The following is a 26,970-nucleotide window of genomic DNA, read 5'->3' as shown; positions in this document are numbered from 1 at the left end:
TTTATTTTTTTAATCTGCTGCAGAAAGTAACGTTCACTTCCCTGGGAAATTCTCTAACACCAACAAAGGTGTCTCATCCAGGCCGTCCAGTTTTTATGAGAAAAAGAATCCTCAGAAATAGAACTCGAGGGCCCCCCTGGCTATATTCAATGCTTTCTTTGGAGAGCAGAATTCCCAGAAAACCAACTGAGGAAATTTCTGAAATTTGTCGTATATGAGCCGTGGCAGTCAGCTCCGACTGACTGTGACACAGACATGAAAAACAACACAGACGAAGGGAAAGTCAAGAAGCGAGACATCCAGTCGACAGGTTCCCTTTAAAAATGGTTAGTGGTTTGTGTGTCTGGTCCAAGATGGCCACTCGAGGGCTGATTTTCCTTTCAGACATAACACCACAGCAGGAACATGGAAGGGGCTAAAGTGACGCAAAACAAAATGTCCAAAGTTTGGGAGCCTTTCGTACTCGAAACAACCAAGAAAATCCTCACATGCAGGATTCGTAAGCTGAACATCGTGCACCATGGGGGGGCCATAAGAAGCAGTCAGACACTTCGCCATCAAAGCAGCAGATAAACTACCAAATACTAGCATAAACCACACAACACCACCTTCTATAAGTCTAGAAGTGGGGGTAGGTCATTGATAACGTAGAGACTCTAGCTCTAAACCCGCATAGTGATGCTCATACCCCTGTGAAGATAATGTCAGTATGACCTAGGCCTGGGCAGTATACTGGTTCACACTGAATACCAATTTTTTTTCCCCATAATATACAGGAATACTGGTGTATTTGATTACACAGCTTTACACGACACACTGTTTCAAACCGGACCATTTTCAATGTAGCGCTTCTTAACACTCATGGTGCAACTGTGAGACTTGGTGAAGACGTTACAGTCCAACAAATGAAGCAGCAGAAGGAGAAGACTTGAGCCATGATCTGTCCCTGAGTTAAAGCTGTCACAAAAAATGGCTCCAGCTGACTAGTCGTTGAAGTAGTCAGACGTTTTACAATCAAAGTAGCAGATAAACTAGCAAATAGCAGCATTAATCAAACGAAAACACCATTGTACGCATCTAGGGGAAGTGGGGGTAGGTCATTGATAATGGACAGACTTGAGCTCCAAACGCTACACAATGACACCGCCCGTGAAAATAATGTCAGCATGAGCAATGGAATGAAGTGGGGAGGTGTCATCCATATTTATATACAGTCTATGGGTTACAAAACTGAAAAGACTCCCAACTGAACTGCGTTACTGCAAGTCTAAACCCTCTACTACAGGAGAATATACATGCATTTCCAAAGTCACTGAAGTTAAAACATACTCTATATGTGCATATGTATAATAACTAATGACAGAACATAGTAAAAACATCTTAATTAGACTCAATCTGAACTTTTGTTGAATAGTATGACATGGTAAAAGTTTAAAATTAGTTCTACTTTTATAGACATCACGTTCAAATATGTCATCATTAAGTTTGAACTACATTTATTAGAAAAAGTTAGATTTTAGTTCTTCAATAAACTACTGAGAAAATAACCATTTTCTGTGGCCCTAATCTATTTTTCGGTCATCCTTTGAAAGCCTTATGAAGGACTCCGCATATTAAAAATTTAAACATTGATGTGTTTTCTGAACTGAAACTCAAAGCCGAAGTCAAAGCGAGAGGCTGGAGCCAAATATAGTCTGGTCTACTTTCTGTCACCGTGAGGGCCACACACCTTTTTTTTTATTTAAGTGCATCGTCTGCTCTCTCCCCTGCTGCTCTGTCAGAGATTGCCGAGGTTATTTCATAAAGGTCCATCTCCAGGCCTGCCTCAGACCCAATCATCCCCCAGCAAATCTCATTTACACCAAACCCCGGGGAACACTGCGGCCATTTCTGCTGCTAACTCTGTACTGCATCAGCCTGCAGCGAGGCTGAGCTAAGCAGCGAAAAAAAAAAAAAAAAAAAACATGGCAGTGGGAGGGACACTACTGCCTTTCCCATTACAGAGATTCTCATCAAAACGTAGGTTTTAGATCAGTGCAGAGGGAAAACTGAATCTCATCTGGCTGCGCTTTCTTCTCAGGGACTCTTTCATACATCTATGTGTATCGTTTATGCCCCGGGCGATAAAGAAAATTAAACTTGTTCTGGGTGAGAATTGATCAGATTGTGCTCACATTTGCATGCCTTTGCTGTAAACACTTTCAAAATAAGCGGCGTGAGCGGGCACGCGGAGATACGGAGAGAGTTTCGCTATTAAAATGAATTTCGGAGGACGGCTGCGCCCGGTGAAACCAGATAAGTCCATAAAATGAATCGTGTGGGGAAACTGTCTTTTGGCAGCCAGTCCACAGCGTGAAATTTTAAAAAATAGAAATCTTTACACTTAGGAAACCGAAATGAACCGATCTAAATGATGAACAGCTTGTTAAAAGAAAGTATATTTCTTCCGCCTTTCTAGATTGTAATGATCTTCCCTCTCTAGTGACACATTTAGTTTAATTAAATGAAATAAACTCAATGCAAATACAACCACTGCTGTAAAAATGGACCAATCAGGCATAACATTATGACCACTTTCCTAATATCGTGCAGTTGTGACTCAACAAAAAACGAGGTGGTGTCTGGCAACAGGATGCTGTTATTTGGGGGCCTTTGGGTCCTATGGACTGAGGGGAGGGGCCTCTGTGGATCTTCTCACAGATACTTGATCAGGCCTCGGAGGTAAAATCATCAGTAAATGTGAGACGAGGCTCCGTGGCGTCCGTTTGCATCATGCCGATACCCAGACACATCAGCGTCTCTGTTATGGCAACCGGGGCTAGTTAGGAAGCCTTCCTGTGTTTCAGCGTTTGCATCATCTTCACCATCGCCTCTGTTGTGGCAACCAAATGTGCCGTGCATGCAAATGTGCGCGGTAACCGGTCAGGTAGGGAGTTCAGCGAACGGACCCCGGACGAGCAAATCGCCCGCAGGCACCAAACCGAGAGACTTCCTGCGATACTCGGCTTGATTCGCAGAGCCAGAGATTCATAACGTCCTGTCGGGAGGCGCATCTGGAAACGCTTTGCCTCTCTCTCAATGAAAAACCGCGGCCTCTCGCGATTTCAGGAAATAGTAAACAATTTTTTCATGCAATTAGGCGAGCGCTGGTCCTCCTCCACCACCGTGGCCCGGAGGCTCGCCACAGTCTGCAGCTCGGCAGACACGCCCGGCCTGTTCCGCTCAATCAATCACTTCAAATGTAAGTGTTTTAGAGGCCTGGATGGATTTTTCTGTAGCGTGCACCCATTATTTCACATGGATTTTTGTGAGTAACCGTGTTTTTTAATATTTATTTTCACGCTGAATGGAAACGACTGGAAGAGAATCGTGGAAAGAGATCTGAATTTCCAAATAGGACTGTCTTTGAAAACATAAACTCAATACTGCAGGGCGGGAAAAAATCCACAAAGTATTGTGTTTTGATTGCACAACAATATTGAATCGATAGGCAAATGTCTAGTATCTTTTATTATATAAAACGCACTTTTGATTAAACTTTCTTTCTCGAGAGAAGAAGAAACAAAACCGATACCTGGGCTTTGCTTATCTACCGACACCAGACACCGATCTAATTCCTCTACAACGTGGAAGAGTCTGAAGAAACAGGCTTCAGGCCTGACTTCAGTGATGTCGCACATCTCAAACAACCTTGTTGTTGTTGTGTTACATTCTGTCCTGCTGCGCCAAATCCAACATCTGCATTATTACTTTAAGACCGACTGATACAAACTGAACAATCTTACTCTTTGTGAGGACATTTCATCTTCCATATAAATTATATTTAATAGTTGGGAAAGTATTAGATGTTTAGGGATTTTTATTAAGAAACAAAGATTTACAATAATGTTCCATTGGTTTTGTTGAGTTTAAAAATTAAAACTTAAAAAGATATTGCAAAAATAAAAAGGAACATTGGGTTCATTGGGTTGTATGCATCTAAGAGTTATGGTAAGCACTGCAATAACATCATATCGTGGAACCTCTGGTGATCCCACGTCTATATATTATATTAAATATATTATATTTGATTTGTGTCAAATGCTCGACGATTTCATCGCCTTGTTCCCTGAGATCAGAAACGTCGCTCCGCAAATGAGCCGGTCCCCTTCCCCATCTCTTTCACATACACTCACAAACACATACTTCACATCCTTCCCCCACTTTAGTCACTTCATATATCAGACGATAACAGGATGTGCTGCCACTCGGGGTCAACTGCCGCTCGGAGGATCCTGAGGTTGTGTTTAGATCTGATAAAACAATCAGAGAGCGGAACGAGTGGCCGCGAGTCAAGAATCCGCTTATTTAACGCACATGTCGAGTTCCTGAGATCTGAGGCGGGAGAGGAAGACGCATAAAAACGTCGGCTTCGCCGCGCTGGCCAGGGCCGGCTCGGCGCTCGCTGATTGGCCGTAATGGATTTAACACGTGCTGAGAGGCGTCGGCCTTTATCCCCCACATGTCAGAGGCAGAGAATGAATGGCAGGATGTCAGGTCAGTCCATCACATGCAGCAGCAGCAGCTCCAGATAGCGTCTGAGTCTGTTTACTCTGTGCAACGAAGCCAACAACAGCCGCTGCTCACGCTGCTCTGAGGGGAAAAGCCTCGTGTGTAGCGGCCGCGTCGCCGGCATCCAAACGCGTGGAAAGACGCCAGAAACGCCGGCGTCTGAAACCTGGGCACCGAACGAGGAGCCCGTCGGTGAAGCCTCATTGTGATTTTGGCAGAGAAACATTTCCCAGAGTTTCATCACCCTGCAAAAACACACGCTCTCCAGTCGCGCGTTTGATCAAACGCTTTAATTAGCCGTCAACTCTTCACAACAGATCAGCTTTAAGACTGAACACGCGTCCGGGGCTGCTTGTTTTTTTTGTTTTTTTTTCTTCTTTACACCGGCACCGGAGGAAAAATAATAAAAAATAATTCTCTCTAAGCGGCAAATCTTTCACGTGTTTGCTCGAGAAAAGATTTAAATGTGAATTAATTGACAGGATCGCGGCGGCGCGCTGAGGAGAACCGAACACAACGTGTTCTCAGCACTTAGCATCAGAAACCGCATCAATCGCATCGGTTTGGATCGTTGCTACGTCCTGATTTATTGCAGGAAATTAAGAATCTTTGTCACGTCTATTGTCACAAAGGATAAAAATATATAAAAAACAAGGCTAAAAACTACACTTTATGCTTGAGTGTAAAAGAAAAACATGGGCCACAGCTCAGACAACATTTTATAAAAGAATGTGCACAAGTCTCCCTTGTGCCTCCAGAACAATTGTGACTCATCAGAGAATGGACCGTGGGTCTTCTGAGGGGCTCCTGTGGTGTCTAGTATCAGGATGTTGTTAGTTGGGGCGGGGGTGAGTGGGGGGGCTTTGAGTCATATGGGTTGAAGTTGAGAGGCCTTCGCGGATCATCCCACATGAGGAAGGCGGCAGCCGAACACCGAAACTCTCACAAGACGGTCGAAGTTATTTGCTTCTTCCTGTCGGTGGTCATAATGTTGTGGCTGTCGGTGGTCATAATGTTGTGGCTGATCGGTGCGCAACAGAAACCGTCCTACAAAGTCTGACATTGCGAACCTCCTCTGGGATAATGGTGCCCATGTCAGTGTTTGGGTTGTCTCCACTGTAACGAGAGGAGGACGGTGGAGACGACATGCGAGATGACAGCGTGGTGAGTGGATTAGATTCCCAGTCCTGGGTGGCGGGGGTGGTGGTGGTGGTGGTGGTGGGGGGGTGGAGGTGGTGATGGAGGAGGTGGGGGGGGGGGGTCTTTCCCATTTGTTATGCTCCTCTGTCGGTGGAATCAGATGCATGGGGAACATCTATACATCCATCGAGCTACGACACCTCGTAAAAGGATAATTTCAATGCTCTGGAATTACAACACAAGCCCGTGTAGCTTTTCCAAAGAGCTCGGCCTCCGTTATTTTAACCCCCCCTCAGAGGGATCAACTCTCCCTTAATAAACACCAAGAAAAGACAGAACTGCCGCGCACAAAAACATGCTTTTTCCCCCCCTCACATTGTCGATTCCAGGCGCAAAACAACAATCAAGAAACTGCATTCAGGGCATGTAATTTCAAATGAGCATTCCAGTACGAGCGCAAAAGATCAATACCAACCCCCCCCCCCTCCACCTTTTCACCCCCCACCGACACCCCAACAAGGTCTTTCTATTCAAGCACAGTCTGTGACTGCAGACGGACGAGAGAAAAGCATTTATTTCTTTGGCTTTGATTCGCTCCTGACGACTTTGCTTCCAATCAAAGCGTCGACGGTGGAAGGAAGGAGCTAAACAAACGGAGTCGATCGCATCACAACATCCTGTTTACACCCCCACAATGACGCTCACTTCCTGCACGCTTCCCTGCCACTTCCCGCCGTAGGAGTTAAAAACTCATTGTCACCGTTTGGCGGTAAAAAAAAAAAAAGGGGGGCAATAGCAGAATGAAAAGAAGAATATCTCATATGTTCCTGTACGTCTCCCAATCAGAGCTCATACGAGACGACTTCCTGACTTCCTGACTTCCCGACCTCCCTCACAAACACTACAACCACCGGCCGAACAGCAGCCACAGTCCCAGCAGACACAAACAGCACCCGGGGGAGCGTGATGTAAGGCCTCCGAGCTTTAAGAGGCAGACACGCTCCTGTTCCGCCGCGTCTGCAGCCGCTGGAGTCATGAGGAGGTCCCTGCTAAACCTGGACCCACACTGACCCCTAGTGGAGAAACAAGGGACCGGCAACAGCAAACGGAAAAGACAGCATCAGGGAGTCATCAGAAGTCTTTATCGAGAACTAGAACATCTAATTAATTAGAGGCTTTATAATTGATTAAACTCGATTAATCACATTTTAATCGCATAACAATATTTGCCCCAAAAAGCAAGTTTTTAAAAAAATAAATTAATTAAATGGACAAATAATAGATGCAGACATGAATATTATTAACTCAATATATTTTAATGCTTAATGGAAAAATGCATTTAATTGCATTTCAATTCAAAAAGGTAGAAAAAGAAACAGAAAAATATCGTTGGCCAAAACTGAACCGATCTAAGGACTTTTTCAGAACAGTATCGACTTTAAATGGTAAATAAAACAATTAAATGTAAAGATTTCTACTTATTTCTTGTTCTAGTAAAACAACCTGAACTTAGCCGTTAGCTAAGTCCCACCCTTAGTGAGAACATAATGAAATGTTGGTTTTCGGCTCCGGGTTCAAGTAATACAAATATTAAAAAAAATACTATAAAAAATAAATATAAAATGAAAAGAGTTGTACTGATATATTCGTATAAGTGGGTCAGCAGCAAACCTTGTAAACACACAGTGCAAACAAACTTTTATAATCCACAGAAATGTGTGTCTATAATAAGAAATATGTTTTCAATCTTTTCGGGAAACCCACTCATCTACACATCAGTTCTCATCCGAGTTGTTTTTCAAATTCATTTGTGCCAGAATCCACAGAAAACATCAACATTTGTGGAAAAAAAAGGCCACACACAAATAAATAACACGCAAATAAGTGACGCAACAATGCTCCGCTGTTCTGGAAATAGTTTTTTTTTTAAGGTGATGGTGCTAAATGTGGTTACCACGACAACGGCTGCAGATAAAGTGGAGCTACAGGTGGAGCAGGACGATTCAACTTCAGACGAGCGCCTCAACAAACAGGCGACATTCAGCCGATGATATGAACTGTTGTTTATTTTCCAGCAGCAGCTGTAAACGAAAAGGTTCTCGAGTTTGATGACCTCACATCCGGCCGGTTCGAGACAATGCAGACGACAACACACACACACACACACACACACTTACAAACACAGAGAAACACGCACACACACACACACACACCACTTCCTGTCTATACAGGCTGTTCCCACAGACCACAGCTGGGTTGGCTGAGTCACTGTGGTGAGAATCCCTCTGGTAGAGAGAGAGAGAGAGAGAGAGAGAGAGAGAGAGAGAGAGAGAGAGAGAGAGAGAGACTGAATGATCAGCCATAACATTATGACCACCTTCCTAACATTGTGTAGGTCGCCCTTGTTGCCTCCCAAACAGTTCTGGGCGTCCTGGTAACTGGGTGTTGTTAGTGGGGGCCTTTGGGTGCTATGGGCTGAGAGGAGGGGCCTTTGGCTGTGTTATTGCTATGGGGTGGGGGTGGAGGGGGGGGCCTGGTCTGGTCTAGAGGGATGCTACATGTCTGAGCAACATCCACATCCTGATGTTGAAATGAATTGTCACAAGATGACGTCAGCGTTGTTCACTTCTCCTGTCAGTGGTCATTATGTTGTGGCTGATCAGTGTACGTGAATTTTAATGTTGAAATTCGATGAACAATTTCACACATTTTAACCTTTAATTAAAATGAATGAATGAATGATGCATTCATTCGTAACTCTTAAACACTTGACACCAGCAGATCTTCAGTTTGTGGCGTCCACACTTTTATGAATCGTTCTAATTTATCTGAATGAAAACCCTGACGGAAGTGAAGCAGCACATTTCTAAACCACACTGCTTCCAAATTTGGCATTTTTCAGTTATGGGAAAAAAAAAAATAAAAAAAACATGATGAATAAAGTTAAATTGTCCCCCTAAGGAAGCGGTAAATCTCGAAGTGACCGTTTCCTCGCGTGGTGTTTGTTGTTGTTAGAAGTCGGCTGTGGTGGTGAATCAGCAGAGCTGCCGCCCTCGTCACAACCCACGGTGGGTGTTCAGAAATCACATCCGATCTGCTGCGCTCTGCATGAATGACCTCAGCTGGCCATGTCTCCAACCCTCAGCTCCAGAGCGCCGGCCAAAAAAACAACAAAAAAACAAAAAAAACAAAAAAACTAACCAATCAGCTGGAAGCACAGGCTGCAGCGTCTCTGTTTGTGTTCGTCTCTGTGGTTTCCAGCTGTTCGCTCCGTGTCCAAAGTGTTTTTGACATCCGCAGCTTGTCCAAAAACAAACATTTAGATTTTTAAAGACCATCTTGTGACTATATAATAGGCACGTGGGGCATCTGCGTCGTAGCCACGGCAACATCCACAAAACTCTGACTACGCGTCACAGAGACTCAGACCAGGAGATTTGAGACTGTGTCTCCCACTGAAACATCCTCAGGTCCACTTCAATCATTCTCTATGGTGTTTTATTTATTTATTTATTATTTATTTTCAAAATATAAAATGGCCAGCATATGAGGTCAAATAAATAATTAATATTTACATTAAATATGTTCATAAATGATCGTAAATTCCACTTATTAATATTAATTTAATAATAATTTAAATTATGTGGCTCTATGTTGATCAGTTATTAATAGTTACTGTTGAAACTTGTGTTTGTTGTTGCAATGTGTTAAAAAAACAGACTGAAATAATAACAATAAATAAATTCTCAGTCTTTGTTAACTGTAAACTGTTGTGCTCTCGTGCTACGTTCGCTTACATCCTGTGCATCTCGTCCTTAAAACCTAGTGACGCCTCTGCTGTTTTCTCCATAGTGTTTCCGGCTGCTTCCCCATCTCTGCAATTTTGTAATTGATTGTTCTGGATGAATAAAGATGGAACACATGGAGGAAAGACTGAGGAGGTTCAGAGATACAAACATTTGTACGACTTGTCTCAGGTGAAATTTCAGCAAAAGTTTCCATCACCGCTGTTGAAAGTGAAGTTTCTACCTGTTTGATTGAAGCTGATCAGAGCTCAGGTTTCTGGCTCTTGAGCAAAAACTTTAAAATTTATATATAAATTTATAATAAAATGAATTGTTTCAGGTGTTCCAGTTAATATTAATGAAGTGTAATCAAAAGGAAAAACTTAACCCTCTGGGGCCGTGTTTGATTATTTGTTTTACTTTTATATTTCACCTTAAAAATATACGGTTTATTACCTTGTCTTGTTTGGTGTCATTTTTTTTTTTTACCTCACATGTGACTTAAAAGTTTTTTATATTTTTATATGTTTAACTGTATTAACACACTGGACCTAAAATTGCACTAAAAACATAAAATCTGAGAACAAGTTGTGAAAAACACAAACATGTGAACTGGCAGACAGTGCATTGTTCTTAATCTGCCACTAGAGGGCAGAAGGAGACTTCTTGGTGAACTCGTCTGCAGCATTATGACGGTTAAAACTTTATTATAGGAGCACTCTGTTCCAGCCATGACTATAAAAGCACAGTTTAGCCACAAAGCTGGAGAAAATGATGTGCACATAATTCAAATAAAAAGCTACATTTAAATAATTACACCATTAAATCTGCACGTGGAGAGAATAAATGGGAGATGGGAGAACAGATAGTGGGGAGAAGGGAGAGTCTTAATCTCATTACTTCTGTCCTGACACCTCTGTTGACTCCTCAGACACCGTCTTTGTCTCCTGCTGACACTTCATTCTCCACAATGAAGACAAAACACGGGGAAGTCGATGCAAATTGAGAGAAACGTGTCCCGGACGCAGCTGTGGCTCCGTTCCTTCAATACAAAGGCCTCTAACAATAGTCCTGTCTTTTTTGGAAGCAGTTTTCTAATCTCGTTTTCAACCCTAATTATCATTTTTGCAGGTTGACCTCAGAGCTCAGCTCATGTGACGTGTAACCTTGGTCTAACTACTGCGTACTTGCAAATCGAAACACAACAGAGACACAACAGAGACACAACAGAAACACAATAGAGACACAACAGATACACAACAGAGACACATCAGAAACACAACAGAAACACAACAGATACACAACAGAGACACATCATAGAGCACTTTAATGCTCCCAGCGAGAACGAGGATCAGATCAGCTCTTGATTAAACGTGCACAAACGTACACGGGTGAACTGTTAACAACATCCGCCGCGCTCGCAGATTAATAAAAGGGAGAGAGTTGAACGGAGGAATTTTCGGATGCCTGTCCACACACTGGCAGCGTGTGTGTATCACATTCAAAAGAAAGAAAAAAATAAAACGTAGCGCTTTAGTTTGGTCTGTATTTAGCCGCGATGCTGTAAATGAGCTCACGTTGTTGGTGGGTAGCACGACACCAAAATAAACGAGGCAGCGCGTCCCCGTCAGTGGACAATAACTAACACCTCCAGTGTAGATGGAGGCTGAATGGATACGGTTTAGATATAATGATCAAGCATAACATTATGACCACCTTCCTAAAATTGTGCGGATGTTGTTACTGGGGCCTAGATCAGTTTGGGTTCCAGTGAATATGGAGGCCACGTTGTGCTGCTCTTCATGTTTTGGTGAGTTGTTCCTAAAGTGTTTTCTGTCATTGCTATGGGGTGGGGGGGGTCTGGTCTGGTCTGGTCTGGTGCTACATGTCCAAATAACATCCACGTCCAAGTGGTCATAATGTTATGCCAGATCAGCGTGTATTCCCCAGCGTAGACCAAGACACAGAGTTTTCACTCACACCTTATCACCACCACAAGAAGTGGATTTGGTGACGTGTAGTTACTGTTGGTTAAGTGTCAGACTGTGTATCAGACAAATAAACTGGTAATAACCATCGCGCACATTAACGCTGGACGTGTGCAGCCTGCAGCTCTGCATCAAACAGCTGTCTCTCGTTTCTTTACTCCCCGCACGATTCCCAACTGATCCACTGTTTAAACACGCGCAAGCAGGTTTGTGGTCTTGTTTTGTTGATGCATTTTTGATGAATGACAGCGGTGCGAGCGGAGGCCACCGACAAACGCAATGAATCTTATATAAACTGTGCAGATATTCTTACAAACTCAAGTCCTCCACCTTGGTCAAAGCGTCCAGCGATCAACCGATAACATAAAACCTTAATGTCACACGCATTAAGTTCTCCGCGTCCATGTGAGGCGTCGTCTGTGGGTTCTGAGCCGTGACCGTATGGGACACAGAGGGGGAGGAAAGGGAGGAAAGGGGGGAGAGACGTCGGCCTCTGATCGACGCTTTACCGCGACCCTGCGATCGAATCGAATCGCAAACACACTTTCCTCTAAACGCAGCGAGCGCATGCAGGTACGTGCACGCACTCTTAAGTAACCATGACTCAGGCTGTGTGTGGGTGACAATTACCGAAGGTTAATACGCTGAGACGGCCGAAGTGTGTGTGAGTCACCGCTTCGCAAAGCTCCCTGAACAATTTGCATATTATATATATTTCCAGGCTCCGTCGTCTTTTTTTTTTTAATATTCGCAAGAATCTCACGTGTGGCTCTTACAAAAAAGATTCCTGGAAAGCACTGGAACTAACAACATGCAGTATGTTGTCACTAATAGTTCTCACAAATAGCTGTTACAAATACCTCCAACAACGGATGTATTTAGAAAACAAAACCTTAGCTAACAGGGGGGTCTGAGTGGAGGCGGGGGAGGACTAAAGAGACGGGTAGCAGCTTGTAACTGCACCTTCCTGTCACTCAAAGAGGTCGTGTATAAAAATGAACTGATGTGGAAAATGATTATAGAGGCCAAGACCTTTTTACTTAAAAGACTGCAAACATTTTTTTATTTCCAGGAGCCTCAAGTGGTCATTTTAGGAACTGCAGTTCTGAGCTTCAATCAGGGATGAATTATGACACTGACTTGGATCCATCTGCGGTTCTTCTCTGTGACTTTCAACTATTTATGGTAAATGTCAGAATGAAAAAAAGAAAAAAGAAATACTCAATCTATTCTTCCAAAAGATCTGCACCTATTCAACAAAAGATCAGTCAAAAATAATGTGTTTCTGCATTAGATTTTATTATATTTTAATATAATAAGGACATTACCTGTTTTCCACCACACTGTAAAATCTAATAAGTTGACTTTATTTTAAAAAGAAAACGTATTAAAACAGCCTCCACTCGTCACTCTGCTCCCTCAATAAATTTAAATGAATCAAATAAATTTATTTGATTAAACACTACGTGAGATTTTACGCTGGAACGCGTTTTAAAATCGACTCATGAACTGCCTGAACATGCACAGTCTCCTCCAGGCAGCGGCGCGGTGGTCGTGCATCCCGACGCCAACGAGGGACAAAGTCGCACTGGAGCCTCCCACAAGGCCTCGCATTCATCAGCGGGGTTAGAGGGGAGCGCTGGGCGGCGGGACACAAGAGGTGGGCTGTGTTTCGAATGCGACCGGTCGCAGCAGCGGAAACGCTCGTTTACATTCGCACGGCGAGTTTGAACGCGAGGCTGCGTCACAAATGACATTCACCCCAAACAACGAGTTTAAATGGTTTACAAGAGGAGAGGAGGAGATAAATAAAATAAAATAAAAAAAACTCAGAGCGGGTAGGGAGCCATTAGCTTCATGGTGAAAGAAGTGTAGGTGTCGTTTTAATGGGGCTGATTTCAGGATAATGATTTGTGCCCTGGAGAGCAGAAACACAGGTGAGAGCTTGCTGACAGATGTTAGAATAGCACAGGTGTAGCCACAGACGAGAATGGAATTCAGATTAGCTGTGAGGAGATGATTCACGCAGATATGAACGTACAGTCAATCACAACTTGTCTCAGCGGAGAAAATAAATCCAGCTGCTTTATCGAGTTTGACATGAGTTTGTACGATCCCTCCTCACCACTAGAGACTGAGCGATGTAGGAAAGTATTCACAGACTTCAGGGTGCCTTTAATGACTGTTTGGGAATTCTCATGCTCTTTTGAGGAGACTAATATATAAAAAATTCATTTGTCGACTGAACGATTCTCATCATGCTGTTATCTAATCCTGGTCTCAGTGATGTGAGTCAGACATGTGGAAACACTGGTATGACTGATTAAAAAAGTCCATCTATGTATCTCAAAATATCGGGTTTTTTTACTGGTATCAGTCGATATATTTTTATCCCAGCACCCATGTGCTGCTGGAGATGCTGCAGACCCATGCAGCCCATACATGGCCCCTCTAGCAGAGTGCATGCAGCTGCTTCTTTTTATCTGTTTATTTTGTATTCATAAGAGCCTTAACTGTTCTTTGAGTTCAATAAATGTTTTTGGTTAAATTGAGATTTGAAACATTTGTCATAACTGTATAATTTTTATCATGTAAATCAAGTATCGGCTTCAAATATCAGCCATAAAAAATCCATATCGGTCGATCTCTACCCAACACACACTCATGTCAAGTCACGTCCAGACTTGTGCTGAAGGAAATTATCTTACTACTCTTTTGCATGTACTTTCCATCAGATACATTTTTACAAATGCACAATCATCTCCTGAGTTTGGTGGTTACGACTGATGTGTCACATTAACAATGTTTGAATCCATCTGTGTGGCGTCTGCACGTCCTCCCTGAGTCTCATCTAGTCTTGACGGTGTGTTCAAGTGCAACTTTTTGGTCCAGACAAAGGCGACGCTGCAGTCGGCCTTTGTTTTCATTGGTGTGTCTGCACCTTTAATGTTTCAGTATTTTAGGTTTATGTTTAACAGTATTTCTCTGAGTTTTATGGCAGGTTGGAGCAGGGGACTCAGACGTACGGCCGACCGCAGGATCTAATAGGACCCGCGGCAAGAATTTGCAACGTGCGAAAATTACTATTAACAGCAATTTTTCAATAAAAGTTACAGCCAGTCCTGATTTGTTGACTGGTTTAGTTTAGTAGCACACAGCAATGGGCCAAAATAGCACTTAGGGAATTTCAAGTTGTTCATAAAATGTTTTGTGAAGCAATAGATAAACTTTATCATAATGTTCTTGTTCTACTTTGCACTAAAACGAATGGAGATTGTGCAGTTTTAGTTATTTGTAGGTTATCATCGGGCTGTATGTGGCACCAGAATTAAAACGAGTTCGACTCCTCTGCTATAAAGACAAAAGAAGATAACCGACGAGCTGTGCGTTTCACGTATAAAGCGTTGTAAATGTTCAACACGCACACACTCAGTCTGTCAGTCTTAGTTTCCCCTTTGTCTTTCCGCCTCCCGGTAGCCTGCCCAGAAGTTTCTGTGTCACCCAGCCGAGTCTGGTATAAAGTTGTCATCTTGTTCTCATTAGGGGGCTGGAAAGAGGGAAGAAGAAAGTGGAGGAGGAGGAAGAGAAGGAGGGCTAGCCTGGAATAAATGAGGTCATCACTAACGTTCCCTCAGGAAGATCTCCGAGGGCTGGGAAAGGGGTCGGGCCGGGCGTGGTGCGGTGAAAGATAGACGTCTCTCCGTGTGTGTAACGGTCGAAGATGTAAAAAGGGAAAATGAACCGTTTTTTTTTTAGTTGGGAGACGTTTCGGTTGCACACTCATGTTCTGCAGAGGCCTCTTTTAGTCGGCTGGAATGTGTCGGAGGTTTTTCCTGGTAAAAAGAGCAGGAACGTTACAGGAAGTGATGCCCCCTTTCTGTTTAGGGCAGCAGCTACGGCTCAAACAACAATAGCTGCTGCTATAAGTGGAAACCCGTAAAGAATGCCAGCTACAACCAGAGCGGACGGTTCATGCAGCTGCAGGCCAAGCCAAGGATGGTCTCAGTCCCAACCAGCAGAATATATCTGAGCATATCAGAAGCTATTTTATTTATTTCCTTAACCACCGCTCATGTTTTGGCTGATCTCTCATCCATCCCAACCATGTTGCTGTTGGCGGAGCTCCACGCAGGCACCGTTCCAGGCCCGGAGCACCATCTATGCTATCCATCTCCCTAGATGGCTACAGCTACGCTTCTTTCTTTAGTCCAGTTCGCTTCGCCGTTTAACAACTGTGACATCCGGGCTCGGGTGGCACCGAGGTCCCCGGCTCCGGCTGCAAGGTTCCAAAACAAATAGTGTGGTTCACGATCTGAACTCGGTCGAACCCCCCAAAACACGAGCGTTACGGGACATCCTTCCTTAGTGAGCAGCCAAATTAAACAGTCTTTACTTCACAGACTCATTAACTCTTTATGGGGTGATCACTGGACGTCTAAATTCAACCCTACAGTGTTACTGAGAGGCAGAAGAAGACTCTTTTACTTCCGGGACATTTTTCAAAATATTTAATTTTCATGTTGAAAATTAAGGTCAATGAAGTTACCATATATGGTTCCTTTGCATTTGCTTTCTTTGTGGTACCGAATAAAGCAGTTATGCTCAGCAGTGATGCAGAGGTGGACTTTGCAGACCATATCTGACTTGGCAATGTTGCCTTAATCTTGGCTGATTGGCTGAGTGAAAACCACACGCTTCTAAACTAAAACCTAAAATGTGATAAAGTTACCAAATAAGGTTCCTCGTCCAATTAAGGTTTTAGACACACAAAGACGGTCAAAAGACTGAGTTTCACTTCAAAAAGCCTCCTGATGTAGCGTCTGAGCCTGATAGCATGCCATTTGGATATCATGTGGTCCGTCTCAACCTATGAAGAGACGCAACCAACAGTCGAGGTAGTCGACAAAAATCAATAATAAAAATTTGTTGCCAACGAATCGATAATAGTCATCGCTCGTGTTTTTTTCCGGCCGGAAACAAACATGCGTGAGTCAGCGCAACTGGTGAGCGGCAAACAACAGGAAGAGAAACATGACTGCGACCACTGCAACCATCACTGCAACTATGTGAGCGAAAACATCTAAAGTATGGGACGCTGCTTTTTATGGCAGAGCATCTGTGATGCGGGAGCATTTAAAGTGGAGGGACGGAAGTGTGTGGAAAAAATACTTAAGCTATAATTTTAGCCCAAGTCCGGCAGCTAAACTCTGTCAATATACCCGTGTGCATGTTTCTGGAATCAACAGCAGTAAAACACATTTATAAATAAATACTTCAGAATGAAGCAGTCATCTTTATGGTCTTTATTATTAGTTAGCACATGTCTAAACGTATCTCAGGCTGAATTTAAAAGCCGATGGCTAAATAAGAGCCACTGAATTATCCATAAATCATCAAAATCCAATTACTCGACTCATCGTTAAGAGAGTCAATAGATTAGGTGACTATGAAAATAGTCGTTAGCTGCAGCCCTACACTGCATAAAACTGGACAGGCCTGCAACCAACCACAGCCACTCTGTTGTTAACATATTCCACTGCATGGTTCTCAGATGACTGTGCGACTACGTCATCGTTACTCATCACCACGTAAAACGATATGATAAGGCCATAACCACCATCAGTCAGCATCTGCACCAGTGTGATTTAGTTTCACAGCCTCTCCACGTCCTCACGTACGCACCAAGAAAATCCACATAAATCACGGACGCAACATCATACGTGCACACACATCTGTGTTTTTACACGTCAGCTCTGCCTTTCTATCATTACTCCCACCGATTGAGCCAGTTTCACCTTTACGCCCTCCTTCTGCTCCTGCACTAAAGCAATAAACTAAATCATTTCACCATTAGACTCAGAGAGAGAACTCCAATCCTCCTGCTGTAACTGCCATAGTCTCTTTGAACCAAAGGTCTGTCCTAATTTCATTTAAACCCATACATCCGTACATTATGTACATACTCTGCACCTACTGCTTCTGCACGTGTGGTTGGACGCTTACTGCATTACACTGCCTTGCACTTGTGTAATGACAGTAAAGATGAATCTAATCCAGTCTAATTGAATCTAACCTAAAAGAGAGCCTCAAAGCGAGAAGATCTCTGAGTAAATACCGCTGTGTTTTTTTTCTTCAGCAGCACTCCCTGACAGCCCAAACTAAACTACAGCTGACACTTAACACTTGCTCACAAGTATCATATCATCGACTCCACGCAGAAGTATGTGAGTGGCAGCCCGCTCGTCTGTTGATATCCTGCGTCAGGATTAACAGGAGACTGACGGCGTCGTTTAAAGAACCTCCCCCGGGTTTATTTAACCTTGCGGCCCCTCCTGTCTCACTGTCTGTCTGTCTGCTCGTCTCCCACGCTGTGAGACGTGTCGGTTTCAGCTGAGACCGAGATGCCGCCACACGAGCAGCAAGGCAAACCCCAAGCAAGGACATGCACACGAGGCCCTCCTTACACCGAATACCCACAAAACCTTTAACGCGATTATTTGCAGAGATGCTCGCGAGCGCAGGAAGCCTGCACGGCAACATGCACAGCTAAAACTCCATTTATGTCTGCAACACAGCCAGGGACCGCGCTGACCGGCGGCCAGACGTGTCAGATGATGGGAATGAAAGCGAGCACAGCTGTGCGGCACACCCTCACAACAACACTCATCCCCCCCACAGAGGAATGCAGCGTTGGCAGAGCCCGTGTGCCATCCTTTGGGATTGTGACATCGGTGCCGGGACGAGCCGGTTACCAGACACCCCCGGGGGGCACGATGACAGGTGATGTATGCGTGCGGAGGAAGCTGTTAGCCTGACGTAGCCGCTTGGATTTATGTTATGGGGTTAGATAAAATACCTCCGCACCCAGCTGGACGAGCCCACGACCAATCAGAGACGACTGCACTGCACTCGGGTGACACGTACGTACGCCGACGACGCCGCTCTGCTTCTGTCCGTCAACGCAAAGAGCGAATTAACTGGCTCAGAGGATGTTTCTTAAATCAGCTCCCAAAAATAGCAAATCGAGACCAAATTTCGTGAACAAAAACGTTGCAGGTAGGTGTAAGTTCTGGCTGGCGTTCAGGCCAGGAAGGAGTATAAAGTGATCGTATCTTACCCTGTCAAAAGATGTGATTTAGTGAAGGTGTGTGCATTTTTGGAAGAGGGTAACTGGGACATATGATCCATCACGGCAATGCAGGTGGACTCGAGCCAATGGTCCTTTTTTACCAAATAAAAAGACCTCAAAGACCTCAAAGCAATGACACAACAGGATAAGTATCTGGAAAACTGGAGAGTTACACCCGAGAGACTAAGCCAACGAGACAATAGAGGCATTGGTTTCTTAAGGACTCTCTGCATTCTTACACTTCAGGTTTGGTATCAGAACATTATGACCACCTTCCTAGTACTGTGAACATCTCCATCACGCCTCCAAAACAGTTGTACATCATCAGAGAATGGACTTGGACTTTCTGAGGGTGTCCTGATGGAGTCTCTATGGATCATCCCAAAGATATTTGATCAGTTTGGGATCTAGTGAGTTTGGAGGTCAGGTCAACACCTTGCACTCCTTGGCTGCTGCCATCAGGGAGTGTCATTGCTATCAGGTGGGGGTGCCTGGTCCGGTCTAGGTGGGTCTTACATGTCTCAGTAACATCCACACAAATGCCAGGTCCAGCAGCACATATGTTACCCGCCAGCCAATCAGAAAGATGACAACCATCAACTGTCCTGGCGCAGGTGCCAAAGGGTCCATTCCTACTGATTAAGGTTAATAAAAGTCTTAGATGAGTTTATGAACGCCTGAAAGACAAACCTCTCACTTGTTATGACAAGAGGAGGAAGGAGGTGGAAGGCCGATGAACGAACGGAAAGATGGCATCTGGAAAAAACATTCAGTGCGTCAGAGGGCAAGCCACCACTTTTCCTGGCATAACCGATCCACGCCGCCGTTCCACGGATACACAAACACGACTGAAGCACTAAAATTGTACAGTATGAACTTGTATTCCCAAGACGAGCGCTACATGCGGCCTGCGTTTCGTTCCAGTGTAACCTAATAAAAGTGTCCTTGTACGACGGGCCAGACATTCCTACCAGTCTTTAAAAAGCTCCTGTGGAATGGCGGAGATGAGTCACAGCTGCCAGCGGACCACCAGTCATGTTCAGAGAGGCACATGGTGCCACTCACGCTCTCCTACACATGTTCAGCGCTTTTATGTTTTTCGCTGTGTTCTCGGATGACGTGAATGGGGATCACAGTAAAACACACGTTACCCTGCACATGCTGGGAATCACATCATGAATCCAATGGTTTCCCAACTACAGATTTGCGTAGATGGTTGATTTTGTGTGAAGGTCACGTGATAACACTTTTATATTACGGTTTGTAAGAGTGAGATTTTCAGCAGGGCCAGTAAAGCTACACTTTACCAGGTTGTAGGTAGGTTGTAGGTAGGTTGTACTACCTACAACGTAGATCGGACAAAGAAGCATGAATCTCACCCTATGGCACAGCAAAGATCTCCGTTTATGGCACGACGGACGTGTATCTCCTCAGCAATGTGACTACACATCGTGGCAAAGCAGACTGGAAAAGCTGCGATTGGTCCAAAATGTGTTTCCCAGACTTTCTCCCTAAGTCTATCCAAAAAAAATGTTAAAGAAAGGCAACTGGACTTGCAGAATTGCTTGAAGACTTTTCTTAAGCTCTAAAGGACTGATGTTGGGTGTAAGAATATCTCAAATGAATGGGGTTGTAAACATCTGATTATTAAAGGGCAGTAGTCAAGTGAGTTTCAGATTGGTAGCACCCACACATTCCTATTTAAACCAGTCCCCACCAGCCCTTTAGAAGTGAAGAAGCCACTTGGATGAAACGTGCTTCAAGAATAAAGTTTTTTGGTTGTACCATGACCTGGACTACCAAGGAACTTCACAGGCATATTCTCCCTAAGTTGGTTCCTAGACATCACCTACTCTTTAATCTTTTCTCTTTCTTGCATCCCTAACAAAAAGTAACCGTTGTTCAGCATTTATTGTTGGGTCCAACGTGAGTAGTTTAGTTCTAGTCACCATCGTTTAAAGAAAAGACAAACTCAACACAGCGGAACTGAAACTCACAGCAACTTAATTAAAGAACGGTTCCGACACAAAGGTGGACCGTGCCGTGGTCCGCGTTGTTCAGCTGGACACAGTGAAAGAAAATGCTGCCTTAAAGGACCAGTGTGTACGAATGTCCTTAAATAATCTAAACTAAAAAGGTCGTTCCTTCCTTTCCAAGAGTTCCCAAGCATTTTTGCACAAGTGGACAACGACATTGTAAATATTTACACAAGTGCAGTGATTTGCTGGAGGTATTTGGCCACTAAAGCTCGAGCTGGAGATGTGATTCTAGTTCTGTCGTGCTGAGTTTCTCAGTGTTGAGTAATTCTACCTATGTTGATCAGAACTTGTCTCTGAACGTATAGTTTGATGCTGTAATCCATTGCTGCAAATAGATTCTTGTGAATGTTTAACTGCCCAAACCATCAGCAGCGAGCATCTCCACCTGAGGTCAGAGGTCAGGAAACACAGGCCCTACTCTGACATCCACAGATATTTATCCCCGACATATCAAGTGCACTTGTGCTCAATGTCATGTCCACAAGCCCTCACTCATAGTCGCTATGGAGTTACAGCGACCTGACACTGGGGTACTCTCTCTCATACACTCACAGGGAAGGGAAGTGAGCCAGCTGAGGGAACGAACCGTGGCTCAGAGCCCAACTTTCCACTGTGTGCTCCTCTGGCTCTACCAGGCCGCTGAGCTACAGCCGAGCACAGTGGGATTTAAAAAGGAGTCGGTTTGCTGCCACTGTTTACGCACAGTAGTTCATCTGGGCTGCAGCAGTGTTCTTACATAGGTATAAAATGTCACCCTGGGCTTAAGCTTGCACGATCATTCGGTTCGTGAAGATAAATTAAAGGATTATCTGTCCGTCCAGCCGTTCCTCAGTCGGCAGTCGACCGAATCGGGGGAATCGATGGTGGAGGCAAACAAAGTGAAACTGATTTGGAAAATGGAAAGTATGGCTGTACAGTCCTGAAATCAATAGACAAATAGACTAGGGCAAAAAAAAAAAAAAGACAAAGGCTCTGTTCACATGGGATTAGTTTTACCAACGGACACGATGTGCTTTAGTAACGACTGTTCTAATTTACTATCCATGGGCATCTCCATGGATACTTTCCATCTCTCTCCGCTGCATGTCAAAGAACATTTTACACATCTACACTTTTCCACAGCTTTGCAAATTCAGATGAATAATTAAATATATTGTTTTAAAAGTATGAGAGGGCATTGATCCAGGGAGAGCATTCAAGAACTACATCTCGACAGATGATATGCTCAGATCTTAACAGTGTCTTTACCAGAATAATCCACTATATTTTAGGAACTCCAAGACTTTTCTTGACTGAACATGTTACTCATTGGCCAAAACAAAATCAACCAATCGGCTACTCAGAATACATATGAAATCAACTTCGCGTTGCACAAACACAATATGCACTTTCAATCTTTGCAGAGTCCTGGAAAAACACTCGCAGACCCCGAGAGGTTTTGGTGTCGGAGCAGTGAGAGCGGTGGTGTAGATCTGCCTCAGTGTGGATGACAGGCCGTCACGTATGAAATGTGCACACTGTCTGCTGTGGAAAACGGCTGCAGGGACGATGTTGAGACGGGTGACGAGACGGGAGAGGAATGTGAAAGCGCCGAACGATGACAGCTCTTCAAAAAGGTACACACACGCATGTAGATACACACTCATAGACACACTGGAGCATATGAACAAGGAGAGAGTACAACACAACTTAAACTTGAACTTAATGCTCAAAACTATGTCATTTAGGTTTGAATTCTTTTTTTTATTTTTAATAAACTTGACGATTTGTGACACAATTACATTACATAGATTCATGCCCAGGTGAAGAAATTCTATTTAGAGTGGACTGTTTTAAAGAGAATCATTATCTGATGATGTTTTGTCATCAGGAATCGCTTTGGCACTGGATATTTACTGTAAACAAATGAATGCTGGTGGGATGAGGAACGGCATGAAAATACAGACACTACGAAAGTCTGGGCTCTGAATTACATTCTGGGGAATTATCTTATGATAAAAAAGGCCCTAAAAAGGCCCTGATAAAGTGGGAGGAACTTTAGGGTTGGTGTTACTATAGTTAAACGCCAATCAGGCATAACATTATGACCATTATTCTCTGTGGAAACTCCCACAGATACTTGATCAGTTGATGATCTGGTGAATTTGGTCTGCGGATCAACACCTGGTGCTGTTCTTCATGCATCCTGCTGGGGGTGGTTGCAGTCATCAAGGAGTGTTATTGCTATGGGGTGGGGGTGCCTGGTCTGGTCTAGGTGGGTGCTACATGTCTAAGTAACATCCACACGAATGAATAAATGCCAGGTCCAAAATTTTCCCAGCAGAACATTGAATTGTTACAAGATGTTATTTACTTCTCCTGTCAGTGGTCATAATGTTGCGGCTGACCGGGGCGTAATCTTGAAAATGGGTCAAGCTGGAGGAGGTGACACGTGTGTAAACAGTCGTGGGAAAAAATAAAGTTCCTCAGACTTAAATTTCTTGCTACTTTTGTTGTGAATGTGGCAACAGAATCTCCTTCCAGAAAACCTTTTCCTCTCACTTCAGGATGAACTCAAAGTCGCTCAAACGTCCTGTTTGGGTCCAACATTGAGACAAATCATTTAACCTTGTGACGCACTGTTTAGTCCACCGAGGGAACCAAACTGCTCGGTTTACTGCAACAAACCCGCGTTTTAAACTACATTCACTCAACGTCCTGCGATGTGAAGCAAACAAACGTCCCTCCAAACCTGACCTGTGGCTGTAAGAGAAAGTTTTCTCAGCAACTGTGTTTCAAATATGAGAATGTGACTCTGTGACCTCCCGGCTGTCAATCAGGATGAACTCCAGGACACTTTCAAACCTGAACAGGTTGAGAAACGGCCCAAGGCAAAGGATGAAGCCGGCCGTGAGGAAGTATGACTGTCAGGCTGTAGGCGCTCACAAGTTCAAGGTCTGAACTGAGGTTCAGCTCAAAGACGAGTCATTTACAAAAAAACGCTTCAGGTTCCTAAACGTTGCTACAATGAACAGAATGTGGCTCTAGTTCCTCTAACGTATGGACAGTATCAGTAAATATATAGCCAGGCAGGCCCTGACCGATCACAGAGATGTAAACACTGGCATTAATCAAAGCTCACAAACAGATAAGGGGATTTTTGGTACACAACAAATCCTCTTATCTGATTGGTCAGTTAAGTGCTTCCTGTCCCACGGAAAAACAGAGCACGCAAACGTCAGTGAAGTGTGTCCGTGCATTTCCCCCCCCCCCCGGCAGCGGCGCTCACCCTGTCTTTGTCGTCGGCCACGTCGCAGAGCACGTCGTCCAGGTCGAGGATCCCGCCGTCGCCGTGCTCCAGCCGGTGGACCTGCAGCCAGTAGCTGGCGTCCTGCAAAACGAGAGGGGACGGGAAAAGAGACGTTTAAAAAAAAAAAACACTCGAGAGACGAACATGGAGCAAAGTCCAAACGCTTATTTGGTCATAATTTGATGTTTTTGGGTTTCGCTTTTTAGAAAACGGCACAGGAGAAAATGCAGCTGGAGATACTTTACGACAAAGAAAAAAGTGGATAAATTTGAGACGTAAAATGCCCAGTACATACATCGATCTGGCATAACATTATGACCACCTTCCTAAGCATCAGACAACGGACATGGACCGTCTGAGGGTGTCCTGTGGAGTCTGCTTTCAGGATGTTTTTAGTGGGGGTCCTATGGGTCGAGGGGGGGGGCCTCTGTGCATCATCCCATAGATACTTGATCAGTTTGGGATCGAATGAATGAATGAATGTCAGGTCAGAACACTGAACCGTCACAAGCTGTTTCGATGACAATCACTTCTCCTGTCAGTGGTCATAATGTTATGGCTGATCGGTGTACAGAAGGGGCAGTAGAACACCCACAGTGAAAATACAGCTATAAACCTAAGGGTTAAATCCACCTGTAAAACCTCCAAACAACGTTAAAGATGACATTGGTTTTATTCCCGCTGGCTCTGGGGGAAGGACGTTAACGAGCATCGAGGGCCGGGGGCCAGGGTGGAGGGGAATCCCACCCACAGACACTAACTGTGTAATCAACTCCAATTTCTCATCAAACGTCCTGACAAGAAAAACACGAGCAAAGGTCACATTTGATGAGCCTGAGCGAAGATAAAGACGGAGGGAGAGAGTGACGGGGCGAGAAACGATCAAAGCCGAACGTGTCGAGTGGAAAGAAAATTGGAGCGTTTCAATCAATCAGGCGTTATTTATAGAGAGCTTCAACATAAAACAGTCAAACTGAGGAAACGCTATCCCACACTCACTAACTTCAAGTTCAGGAAACACTAGATAGACTAGATAAAAATTAATATATAAATTATAATTCGGTTATTACATAAGGGAAAAAAATAAACAAAATTCAAATAAAAGCCGTACTAAAAAAGTAAAAAACAATAAAATAGATTTAAGTTAGTTAAAAGTGATAAAATAAAAAAAATCAAATTAATACCCGACTAAACAAATAAAAAAAATCAGTTAAAAGCCAGATTTAAAAATATAAAATGATAAAAAATAAAAAATAATAATAACCAAACTAAAAAAAATATATAATTCAAAATTTTAAATGATAAAATAAAATTAAAAAAATACCCATACTAGAATTTTTTTTAAAAAAAGCAGTAAAATTCATACTAAAAACTGTAAAATGATAAAATACAATTTAATAAATAAACATACTAAAAAGATAAAAATATTTTTTTTTTTGAAAAGTAAAATTAAACTAAAAAAATGTAAAATGGTAAAATGAAATTGAATAAATACCCATACTTAAAAAAAATAATAATAAAATAAGTAAAATTCAGTTAAGTCATATTAAGAAATGTAAAATGATGAGATAAATAAAATTCAATAAATTACCAGACTAAGAGGTAAATAGAATTTTGTTTTCCTCAGGTCCTCAGGGAAACTGTTACACAAACAGGCACCATAATGGTAAAAGGAGCCTCACCATATGTTTCAGTTAAAACTTGGAGTAATTAAAAGGCTGCTGACTGAAGACTGATAACCACAGCTACACAAACACATGATGGAATGAGTCAAAAAGGTTATTATACTTCTACCATCACACAGCTCCAAGTAAGTATAACATCTCTCAGATGATGGTGAAACTTCAGTAGACGTTGCTGCAGGCTGCACAACACAAAGAGCCCAGTGCATGGACGGAAACACTCATGTGAAATGTGTGTAGGCGCCCGTTTCACAAAGTTATGAGTCGTGATGCGACCGGTTTGCTTGGGCCCCGGGGCCCACGGCCTCATTATCCACTTGTGCAGAACCGGTCCACTGCAGCACACGCAGCACCGGCAGCGTTACGGAGGCATAATAACACGTCTGTTGTGTCCCAGTCACAAACTGACATTAGACAAAAGGCTTCGCTGGAAGAAAGGAACCGAGACGTTTGGAAAAAGCACCGGGCAGAGGGGGGATTAAAGTATAAAGAGGAATTTTATAAAGAGACGAAAGACAGAAATTAAGGCAATCAATCTGGATTAAGTCTGATTTGATGCGCAGATTAATACTGATGCCAATTAGTACGATTTACATTCAGAAATTCTTAATAAAATCAGTATATTAAATGTCACAGAGGAAGTTTTGTGTGTATTAATCATCCACCGCTGATTAAAAAAAAAACATTAGCAACTTTAAGTATTTGCATTTTGAGCAAGAAGCTCTAAAGATCTGATAAATACAAATGAGCCAATGAGAGAAGAGAGTGAAAGGATCCTGAAATAAATGAAGAAAAAGAGGATTCAAAGAGGCTGCATTAGCATATTCTCTCTCTGTTGTGTTACTGTCAGCTACACACACATAGCATCGTCAGACTGTCGTGACACAGGGGGGGTCGGCACAAAGTGACGCCGTGGATTCCAGTGTGACAGTCTGAATTTAAAACGCACAGCGTCTCTTACAACAACCACTGAGCTGCGTTGTGAAATCTCACTACAAAAGGAGCTACACACAAGCATCAGCTGATGCAGATGAGCGGCTGCGATGAAATGAAACTTTGCGGTTTGTTCGCGGCTTTTTAATCGAAGCAGCAGAGCTTCAGGAAATCAAAGCCGAGGCCGTAAAACTCTTATCTGACTGGGGAAAAAAAGCAGGAAGCAGGCAGCAGATCTGCATCTGTCAACAACACGGTGACAACAAATCACTGCAGGGTTCTCTCCCTGTGTGTGTGTGTGTTTTTGAGTCTTAGCTCCACAGCAGCTGTTTAAAAAAAAGAAAAAACAGAGCAGCATGTCCAGGTGTCTTTGTTTGTAAAGTGTTGTGGTAAAGGAAGCCACAAATCACAGTCAGCTCAGACAAAAAGAAAAA

At 43.5% G+C, this 26,970-nt stretch overlaps 1 protein-coding gene across 1 annotated transcript in view; it reads right to left on the bottom strand.

The window, feature by feature from the left end:
• LOC125011240 (partitioning defective 3 homolog) overlaps nucleotides 1-26,970 on the bottom strand; it is a 256,960-nt gene that overhangs the window by 190,643 nt on the left and 39,347 nt on the right. The window contains exon 2 of the mRNA XM_047590347.1: nucleotides 23,901-24,002. Within this exon, the coding sequence (XP_047446303.1) occupies nucleotides 23,901-24,002 (102 nt within the window). The remainder of the gene's footprint in view (nucleotides 1-23,900; nucleotides 24,003-26,970) is intronic.

This window comes from Mugil cephalus, chromosome 7 (genome assembly GCF_022458985.1).
Source record: "Mugil cephalus isolate CIBA_MC_2020 chromosome 7, CIBA_Mcephalus_1.1, whole genome shotgun sequence".
NCBI classification, from domain to species: Eukaryota; Metazoa; Chordata; class Actinopteri; order Mugiliformes; family Mugilidae; genus Mugil; species Mugil cephalus.
The sequence above is the reverse complement of the archived record's forward strand: the minus strand, read 5'-3'. Positions and strand labels throughout refer to the sequence as shown.